Source organism: Chiloscyllium plagiosum, unplaced genomic scaffold (assembly GCF_037043375.1).
Source record: "Chiloscyllium plagiosum isolate Xiang-an unplaced genomic scaffold, Cpla_swu_hap1 HiC_scaffold_3, whole genome shotgun sequence".
NCBI lineage: Eukaryota > Metazoa > Chordata > Chondrichthyes > Orectolobiformes > Hemiscylliidae > Chiloscyllium > Chiloscyllium plagiosum.
Window position 1 is genome coordinate 136,603,192 of NW_028270141.1, and position 11,118 is coordinate 136,614,309.

Genomic DNA, 11,118 nt, shown 5'->3' on the forward strand with positions numbered 1-11,118 from the left:
TAATCACATGACTATTGCACGTTGAGGGTGTCCTTTAACTGAATTGGCTTGCATAAGTATTAGCAGCAGACACAGTGTTATTACAAAGGTGCTTTCAACCCATGCATCATGTAAAAGCGGTCCTTCAAACGTACAAAATGTAACCTAGCAAACCTTCTAGCTAAGGGGGAAGCATAAATCTTATTTACTTCAGATTTGTGATTATTTTCTTGTTCCTTTTTCCTGTTCTCCATTTTTTTTGTTTACTCCTTCAATCCAAAAATATGTGATAGAGTACTTCTGATCACTGAAAGCATGGAAGGGTTTCATTCTTGGACATAGCACTTTTCGCAGCCACAGGGTCTTCAAACTGGTTTACAATGAAATGAGGCATTCAAGAGGGAGTTAGATGATTAGTTGGATAGAAATGGTGTGCAGGGCTTGGCATGAGGTAATAGAATCTGTGTAGGCACAATGGGCTGAATGGCCTCCTTCTGCGCCATTAAAATTCTGTGCAATAATTTTGAAGTACGGTGCTCATGTAATGGACAAAACAGAACAGCCAATTTGTACAGAGCAAGCTGTGTAATGTAATATCGACTAGCTTTTTAAAAATATGTTGGTTGAAGGATAAATATTGGCCAGAACAGTGGGTAGAAGTCTCCTCTGCACTTCTTTGAAATAATACCTTTGGAATTCATCACATTTGTTAGGGAATGCAGGTGGCCTTGGCTTTATGTGGCATCTGAAAGATCTCACACCGGCAGTGCAGCACATCCTCAATATTACACTAGAGTCTTAGCTTTGAATTTTATCCCAAGTCCCAGAGTCAGACTTGGACCCAGAACCTCCCAGAGGTGCTATCAACTGAGCTGCAGCTATCTCCACTAGGTCCTGCTTCAAGGCTGTTCATTAAGAATTCCATGAGGGCCAATTTCTCTTCATAGCCGCCCTCAGGATTTGCATCTTCCACTATTGAGTTAGTTAGACAGTCGTTATTGATTCCAAAAATGTCATAATAGAAAAGTTTAAACTGTTTATTTATGTAATGATTGAACAGGTTACGTACTGATATGACAGTATGTGTGGCAGACTTTGGTTTATCCAAGAAGATTTACAGCGGGGACTATTACAGACAGGGTCGGATCGCGAAGATGCCAGTAAAATGGATTGCTCTCGAGAGTCTTGCTGATCGAGTTTTCACGATTAAAAGCGATGTGGTATGTTTTAACAAGTGAAATATATATAAAACTCTTCTTTGTACGTATAATCTGTGCATGTAAATCGTGCACTTTAGATATTCACTGTGGCCCTAATCAAAGTCACAAAAGACATTCTCTGTGACTGTGATATATTTTCTGTATTCAGCTTGTTTGCTGCTTTTGAAATGATTGACCACATCATCCTCAACACCTTGTCTTTGTTACCCAGCAGGTTCTGTACTTAAGTATCCAATCACTTCTACCAATTTTCCACCCCTGCACTATCATTTCTGTGATGCTAAAGGACATGTTCTTGGTGCACTCCTGTTTCATCTGCTTGCTGCTGTATCACAATATCACCCAAAGAGTATGAAGTTGCCTTTCACATAATCATCTGCCCACCCTATATCTCCCAATTCCTCAAGCTTTGACCAACATCTGAACTTGGAATAGCTGTAACAGATGGTGCAGTAGTAAAGTCATTGGACTACTGATCCAGAACCTCCAGGCTAGTGTTATGAGGATATGGGTTTGAATCCCATGATGGTAAATGGTGGAATTTGAATTCAACAAAAAATCTGAATACAACAGTTACTCTGATTGTGACCATCTAACTATGTCAATTGTCATTAAAAACCCATCTGGATCACGAACGTCCTTCAGGGAAGAAAATCTCCTTACCTGGTCTGGCCAACATGTGACAGCGGTTTGGCTGACTCATAACTATTCTCTGGTCAGTTGGAGATGGGCAATAAATGTTGGCCTGGTCAGCAACACTCACATCCTGTGGATTAATTTTAAAAAAACTTTGTCACACTGTACATGGATTCTTAAGGAGCTTGACTGAATAAATGCAGAAAGGGTGTGTCCCCTTATGAGAAAATCTACAACCAGAGACATAGTTTAAGAGTAGAGGGGTGCAGATTTCTTCTCTCAGGGGATTGTAAACCTTTGGAACTCCTTGCCACAGAAAGTTTGGGGGCAGAGTTCTTATGTATATTTAAGCCTAAGGTAGGTAGATTCTTGATCAGTAAAGGAATCAAGGGTTAGGGAAAAGGCAGGAAAGTGTATGTGAGGAAGCTTGGATCAGCCACAATTCTACTGAATAGTAGAGCAAGTTCAAGCTGAGTGGCCTACTCCTGTTCCTATTTCTTGGGTGGCATTGTGGCTCAGTGGCTAGCACTGCTGCCTCACAGGGCTAGGGACCCGGGTTCAATTCCAGCCTCTGGCGACTGTCTGTGTGGAGTTTGCACATTCTCCCTGTGTCTGTGTGGGTTTTCTCCGGGTGCTCCGGTTTCCTCCCACAATCCAAAGATGTGCAGGTCAGGTGAATTGCCCATTGTGCTAGGTGCATTAATCAGGGGTACGTCTGGGTGGGTTACTCTTCAGAGGGTTTTTGTGGACTTGTTGGGCCAAAGGGCCTGTTTCCATAGTGCAGGTAATCTAATCTTCTTATGGTGTTATTAGGAAGATCAAAATTATTGTCTTTGCCCACATGATATTCTTGCCACCATTGCATTTCCTCTCCCTGACCGGTGTGTCAAATTTAATCGAGCTGTTTGCAACTATAGTGTCCTATTCAATCTGGAGCTGAGCTTCTGATCTCTGGAAACACTACTTCACTGTTTCCATCTCTAAGACATCACCAGCCTCATATCTTAACTTCTGACCTTTTGCAGCTTAGTCACCTCTGAACATGATCACTCCACCAAACTCCAGACCTGTTCCCTATCCTGCATTCTCTATAAACTTCAAATTATTCAGCCTTCTCCTGCCTGTATTCTGTACTGTTGACTCTTGTGTATCCATTTTATTCTTCATCACTGTCCACATTGGCTCCCAGTCCATCAAAACGTCCTAATTTAAATTGCTCATCCTTCATGGATTTGTTCGCTGCTAAACTTCCTTGAAAATTCTCCCTGTTCCTCACCAGCAACCTTTTTCCCTGAGTCTGGCCAATAACACCTTGTTGTCTACCACACCCTTTCATTTTTCTCAAGCGTCCACCATATCCCTTTCCTGCTCCCAAGTTAGCAGCATGGCCTCAGCCACTTGCTTCATAGACTTGGGAATTCCTTCCCTGAAGCTCTTGTCTTCTCCTCCTCAATCCATACCTTAGAGACCACCTCTGTTCAAGCTTTGGCTTGCTTTCCTGGTCTCTCTCCCTGGACAGAGCACCTATACTTTTTCTGATTTCCTCTCATACACGTTGTGCCTTTGACATTTTTCAATAGAAGGAAAGCATCAAAATTCAGGATGGTGTGGCTAAGTAAGAGAAGAAAATTAAGTTAGCAGGTGTAGGAACATTGGTTTTGTGCACCTCCTGCAGACAGGGTTATTCTGATCTCGTGGCTACTTGGCTTGAAGAGTGACGAATGGTGTGGGAAACAGAAAACTGAAGCAGTTGTTTATTTTATACTGGGTTTTCATGACCTTGGAATGAGTTCAAGGCAATATTTTCACTGAACGGTCAGATTACATCTTGAACCACGAGAGACATATATTCCAACCAAGATTAGATTGCAACCTTGAAGTCGCTTTGTGCTTATTTTAAAACCCATTACTCTGCTACTTTTAACTTGATGTTTTGTTTTTATGTACTTTTTATGGAACTTCTGGAAGAGAGTTTACATCAAATTCTGCAAGGAAAGTTAAAAAGCAATTATTTCAAATCACCTGATCATGTGATTGTGTAAAATACTTCTCATCACAAAGTCCAGCTTTTTTTAATGATTCTGATTTTATATAACCACTCCATATGTTGTATGAAAAAATTTCTTAATGATACGCTCTAATTTTGCCTCTTTTCGGTCTAAACCACATTTTTTTTTCTTTTACCATCATGATACAGTTTGAAGTAGACTCCTGTCTTCCACTGGGCATTGTCAGACATTGCTACAGTTACATTGTATTCTCAGTCCTTGGCATCAAACTTAGGAACTTTTGTACATTGAGAACCAGCGCAGCTCATATTTCTGTTTGAAATCCACTCTGCTGAAGCATAGTGTGTAACATGACTGCACAAGTCACAGTACAGACTGTCATATTATGAAGGTAGGGGAGGGATGTAGACTAATGAACGTGTAACTGGAGTACCTGGGAAGGCTTGACATAATGAGGCCCCCTATTCCCGGCTAAAATACAGAGGACTGGGAGTTTTTTTAGTCAGTCATACTTTAGCCTTGCAGATGAAAATACCTATGATTAATTTTCTACACTTAATTCACACTATGCAGCTATCCGTCAGTCACTACACGAGGCTGAAGAAATAATTTGTATTTCCTAACCATCCTCCACCTGTTGCATTTTGTCCAATGACTTGTACAGTGATGTTACAGAGTGGATTTCAAACAGAAATATGAGCTGCTCTGGTTCTCAATGACCTAAAGTTCCTAAGACTGATGCCAAGGACTGTGACTACAATGTAACTGTAGCAATGTCTGACAATGCCCAGTGGATGACAGGACTCCACTTCAAATTATATCATGATATTAAAAGAAACAAATGTAGTTTAGACTGAAAAGAGACAAATTTACAGCTTGTCCAACAAGTCAGAGTACTTTCATCAGGAGAAATGCTGCAGTTGGTAAAGATGATTTATAAATCAAATGTGTAAATAGACTTTTCATGCTTTACTGTTTGTGGTTAAATACTCTGATTTGCCATTTAGGGTAAGTCCGATTTCAGTCCCAAATGATTGAGTGATAAATGGTATTGACAGGAATGCTGCTTCAGTTGACCAAGCTGAAGTGGAGTGGGTCTCAGTGTCACGTACTCCTGTATCATCATGCATCAGTTCTGAATGCTGAAAATAATCAAAAGATGAGCGTGAAGATGATAAGAATGCAACAATAATTATGAAAAAGGCCAAGCTTGGCTTTAAAGAACAATAAGGGGTCAGATGAAGGGAGATTTTAAATCCAAAGAGAGAGAGAGAGACGTCAAAGCTGATTTGGGTAAAGGCAACCTAAATAGGAAAGGCAGAGAGTTAAATGGTCAGCAATCAAATCCATAAGAAGAATTATTTCTTTTTTAAAAAAGCTCTCTCTCTGAAAGTTGGAAGCATTTATATTAAGATCAATTAACAATTGGCACAAATGTGGTAACAGTTGAAATATAATCGCCCGATAAAGAGACATAGTAGTAAATGACAGGCTTGGAAATAAGTCTTCCAGCCTATGTAACATTTTGAACAGACAGACAGGATGGGAAAGGAGGTGGAGTATCCCTGGTGGTAAAGGCTGTAAGTAAACAGGAGTGATAAAGGATCTTGACTATCAGGAATTTAAACTAACGCACATGGAGGCAAAAATGTAGCAAGCATCAGAGAACCTGGGAGTAGTATCCAGGCCCACAAATAGTAATTAAAATACTGGAGAAATAATTCAGCAAGATATTATTTGAATTTCTCACAGAATGAATTACTTAAATACAACTGAATTCCATATCAGGTTTGGCAATGATATCGCCAAGTCTCAAGCGAGAACCTTGAAAGCTAATCACCTGAGTATAAGGGGAGAGCAAATTGTGGTTGATTGTTTGAATAGATTAAAAGATATGATGGTAATTAAACAGATTGCATAATTTAAGGAAATGATTCAAAATGTTCAACAAGCTTACATTCCAATCAAAATAAAAAGAAACTTAAGATTCATTTAAGGTTTACTGGGAGGTTGAAGATAATTTTGGATTAAAATTATAGTGGTAAACTTGAGAATTGGGAGAGTTCTTGGAACCAGAAAAAGGTGCAGAATGCTAATAAAAATGGAAAATAAAGAATAAATTAGATTGGAATATAAATTCAGATTATAAATAACTTGACAAGTATGCAAAAAGAAGATATGATGCTAACTTAATTATTAATCCCTTAAAAATAGAGAAGAGAAAATTTTATGGGAGTATGAAATATCAGGGACATTGAAGAAGCATGTTGTGTTTGTCTTCAACATGTTAGGCACAAATTACAAACCAACAATAGAAACTAACCACAAGGTCAACAACATTAAGGGACATCTGTTTGCTCATCAATCCAAGTTATGAATTCTACAGATGAGTTTTGTCTTGAAATGTCTATTCATGAGGTTACCCCATCTCAGTAAATCAATTAAAAATTTCTCCACACCTTATGTAATCTATGCATCTCCAGTCAGTTCTGATATAATGCAATTGTTCCATTCACGTGCGATTCCACATTATAAGAAAATCATGTACTAGCAGCACCATTTAAACCAATGGGACCGGAATCACGTTATAGCCAATACAGGTGAGGAATGTTCACGTTCTACAAATAACAGTATAAATTCCTCAATTGCATTGTGCCCAATTCACGTTGAAGAAACGCGTGTCATAGCAGAACTGACTGTTTCACAAATGCCAGCTGATGCATGACAGCCATCTTGATGTCCCCATTTAAAAATAAAAGGCAGTTCCAGAAGATTCTGGACTAAATAAAGACCATGTTTAAAGTGATGAATATAGAATGCCTTTGCTAGGCTTAGCAAGTGAAAACAAAGCAGAAGAGGATGTATTTAGTGGAGATGTGTGAGGAATAAATGGTGAAGAAATATAGTGTTAGGTTTGTATACTTGCTTTGTTTAACTCTTGTTCAATTTTACATCAAAATGTGAAATGTCATAGATGGAATTCTTTTACTTAATGATTGGGATTTCATATTATTTTAAAGAGTTAATGGTCTCCATTATGATCATAACAAGATTTTAAGAAAACATTTGACAGCTTAACAAATAAAGGGATAACAAAATTTAACCCGTGATATTGGTGGGGTTGTCCAATTGAATCAGAAATTGGCTAAAGGACAGAAAACAGCAAGACATGGTAAATGTTTGTTTTTTAGACTGGAGGCTGGAAGATGGTGCTACTCCCTAAGGGTCAGTGTGAGGACCATTTTCTCTTTTTGGCTACAATTCAATTGGATCTTAAATATACTTGAAGCTGAGATTGACATACTTTTGGTCTGTCAGGGAACATGGAGTTTGAAGTAGAAGATCAGCTGTGCTCGTATTAAATCACAGAGCAGCCTTAGTGAAAGGTTGGAGTGAGCTGCTTTCTTGAACTGCTGAAGTCTCTGTTATGAAGGTGCACCGATAGTGCTGTTCGAAAGGGAGTTCCAGGAGTTTGATATTGCTACACTGACAAAGCAGTGATATCGTTCCAAATCAGGATGGTGTGTCACTTGGAGGGGAACTTGCAGTTGATAGTGCTCCCTTCCCCTTATCTGTCAAGGTGGTAGAGGTCATAGGTTTGGAAAGTGCTCTTGTAGGAACCCTGGTGAGTTGCTGCAGTGCACATTGTAGATAGCACACACTGCTGCCTGCCACTATGTGTCAGTGGTGGAGGGAAAGAATGTTTAAGGTGGTATAAACAGTGCTCATTAAGTGGAATGCTTGTTCTGGATGCTGTTGAGCTTCTTGTGTGTTTTTTAATTCACTCGTGGGATGTCATATTGCCGTCTCTAATTGCACTATTAAGATAGTGCTGAGTTATTTCTTGAATAACTGTACTCGTCAGGGTATAGGGGCACCCATACTGCTATTGTGAAGGATTTTGATCCAGCGACCCTGATGGAGCAGTGATACATGTCCAAATCAGAATAGTGTGTGATTTGGACCGAAGTATGCAGCTTCCCATATGTCTACTGCTGTTGTTCAGCAGGGAGGTAGAGATGTTAAGTTTGGAAGGTGCTGTTGGATGAACCTCAGTGAATTTCTGCAGTGCATCTGGTAGATGATACAGACTGCTGATACTGAGCATCGATAGCGAAGGGAGTGAATGTTAAACATAATGGATGGAGTATCAGTCAAGGGGGTTGCTTTGTCCTGGATGATGTTCGTGAGTGTTGTTGAAACTACATTCAGCCAGACAAGTGGGAAGTATTACATCACACTCCTGACTTGTCAATGATGAATGGCTGTGGAGAGTCAGGAAGTGAGTTAGTTGTTGCGGGATTCCTAGCCTCTAGCATACTCTTATAGCCAATGTTTTTCTCAGGCCACTTCACTTCAATTTCTAGTCAGAAGTGTTGTTAGAGTTGCACCGATCTAGGCAGGCGGAGACCATGCCATCACATTCCTGACTTGCACTTTGTAAATGGTAATGGTGAGATTTAAAATACCACTATGTATTAACATCAGAAATCAAAAACCTATTGAGCACGTTGAAAGATAAAATTGATGAGAATTGTAAATAGTTATATTCCTGTAACTATGCATAATTATCTTCCACCATTGAGTTAGTGATAGCTGACGCCATATGTATGTTGTGAGTGGTGTCTTCTGGAAATTTGATACATGTATTGCAGCAGAAAAGGTTGTATGTATCTCTATGATTAGTTTCTTGCCAAGAATTGTTAGTGTTTTCTTTATTTTGATCTATTATATTATGATACTGTTTCTGTTTTAATTACTCTTTGATTCTGTTCCTAGTGGGCATTTGGAGTTACAATGTGGGAGATAGTTACCCGAGGGATGACCCCATACCCAGGAATACAGAATCATGAAATTTATGACTATCTACAAGGAGGTCACAGATTGAAACAGCCTTCTGACTGCCTGGATGAGCTGTGAGTATGTCACACAACTGTAGCCTGATTTTTTTTCACGAGAACAATTAAACCCGAGTCATCAGAATTTTGGTTCATTAAGACGACAAAGAACTTGTGACATATTTGGCGTTCCTACTTCTGTTCTCCTTGTTATAAAGTGCAGTGCAGTCAATGAGTTGACATTCACATTTAACCTAATTCAAAGAGAGAAACCTTGGTTCTAAGTTTCCAATCAGTTCCATCATGATTTTATTTTGAAAAGTGCTGGAGAATCTCAGCCAATCTGACACCATCTGTGGAGTTAACATTTCAAGCCTGGTATGATTCTTCTTATTCTGTGGAAGAGTTATGCTGGATTTGAAATGCTAACACTAATTCTCTCTCCTATCTGAACTGTTGAGTCTCTCCAACACTTTCTGTTTTTATATCAGCAGTATCTGTGATATTTTGCTTTGATATCAGGTTGGCTGTGATCTTATTAAATGCCAGAACAGGCAATTATTAAATGCCAGAAATGGCCTACTCCCTTTTCAAGTTTGCATGTTCATAACCTACAGCTTGTATTTTGACAAAATTTAGAGATGGCCTTAAAGCAGTATGTGTCAATTGGGCAAGTTCCTCCAATGTGACTGAACAAGAAAGTGGTGGTGTTTGGTTAAATTTGAAGTAATTTTGTCTGTTTGTTTGTTTTTAGGTATGAAATTATGTACTCTTGTTGGCGAAGTGATCCTGCAGACCGGCCAACATTTACCAACTTAAAGGTGTTTCTCACCAAGTTTTTAGAGAGTATGCCTAAAGTTCAAAACAAAGAAGACATCATTTATGTCAATACAGGTAACCCTGAAGAGCAGAGTGTTCTGACTGAAGAGCCTACCTTTCCCGATGTGGACTTGTGTGATTCCAATGAAACTGAACCCTGCGCTGTAAGGTCTGCAGAAACCACTGTCACTGTGGAAATCCATGAAAGCATGGAAGCAGAAGACAGATACGTCACATCTGGGCTACCTGAAGAGCAGTTGAACACATTAGATGTAAAAATACCTTTGTTGCCTGGAGTGAGCCAAAGTAATTCAACAACGTTGCTTGAAACTAAACCCCACTCTGAGGATATTCCTTATGCTGATGATTCATCTGACGATTCTGTTATCGTGCTATGAAGGACTTCTCATGACATTCTGCCTGTTGCTGGACAGATTGAAAGTGCTGCCAGATCCAAATACCCAAAAATATATGTGTACTTTTTTTTAGAAAATAATCAACAAAATTTGATACTGTGATGAAATACACAAGTATGTTTTTATTCAATTGTTAACTCATCTGCGAGCAGTCTTCCCACCAGTCCAGTATTTGCGTCTTGGTGATAAATCAGGGATCATTTTGAAGATTTGTATATTTGTACAAAATTACTTTCTGGTTCTGAGGATTTTCAGGGCATTGTAAGAATTGATAGTCTTTGAACTGTCTAACAGATATTTTTATACTTAACTATTGAAGGTCTTGTATTATTTTGTTCCCCATTTATAACTGTCTCCATGTCAGTTGATGAGGGCCAGAATTGAATAAAACAGTGTTCATTTCACATGACGATATCATAGGGAAAGACTGTCCAGCTTATTCTGGTTCTTTGATTGTAGTAAAGTCCTGGTTTGTACTATTCCTTTCACTCACAAAGCACATGGTCCAATGTTCTCCAAGGTTTTTGCCTCATTGCTCCATGTGGACATCCATATCAGTTGCATTAATTATTTGAGTGAGGAACAAAGTCCTGATACCACTCTTGAGATTGCCTTTCCCCAGTTTGAGCCCACACCGCTGTACTTTGAAGTATTATATGAGAAATCTTAAATTTATGAAATTAAGTTCTGATAATTGATGTTCATTGGTATGTTTCGCAAACATTTAATTTTTTTTTAGATACAGATCACTTAATTTCCTCCAAGTTCATTGGACCGACTAATCACTGGGTGGCATTCCAACATCTGCTGCTGAACAAATAGATCAAAGGGTGGTCTCATGAAATTACTAAAGCACCTTGATTCACAGAACAGGAGGTGATCATTCAGCCCATTGTTTCTGTTCCAGTTGTAATTTAGAGCAATCGATGTCTTATCCATGAACCTTATCCATATTTAGCTGATTCCCACTGGGGAACAATCTCAGTGAGTAATCAGCGCTTTTAAAACTAGTCTTTAGTTGTGAGCCTACACGATGAATGTCCTTGAGATTGAAGCATGGCCAAATTCTCAGCTGCTGGTATCATTGGAAACTAGCAAATGACTAGCATTCTCTTCTCAAGATGAGCCCTCTATGATTCTGCTGTAGTTATATTAATCAATCTGCATGGATGTGCTGTCACACACCTTCAGGGAAGGTGGA

At 39.1% G+C, this 11,118-nt stretch overlaps 1 protein-coding gene across 1 annotated transcript in view; it reads left to right on the forward strand.

Moving 5' to 3' along the window:
* mertka (c-mer proto-oncogene tyrosine kinase a) overlaps positions 1–10,329 on the forward strand; it is a 122,270-nt gene extending 111,941 nt beyond the window's left edge. Inside the window, exons 17-19 of the mRNA XM_043687183.2 lie at positions 1,040–1,199; positions 8,624–8,760; positions 9,437–10,329. Coding sequence (XP_043543118.2) covers positions 1,040–1,199; positions 8,624–8,760; positions 9,437–9,899 — 760 coding nt within the window. The 3' untranslated portion in view covers positions 9,900–10,329. The remainder of the gene's footprint in view (positions 1–1,039; positions 1,200–8,623; positions 8,761–9,436) is intronic.
* The last annotated feature ends 789 nt before the right edge of the window (positions 10,330–11,118 follow it).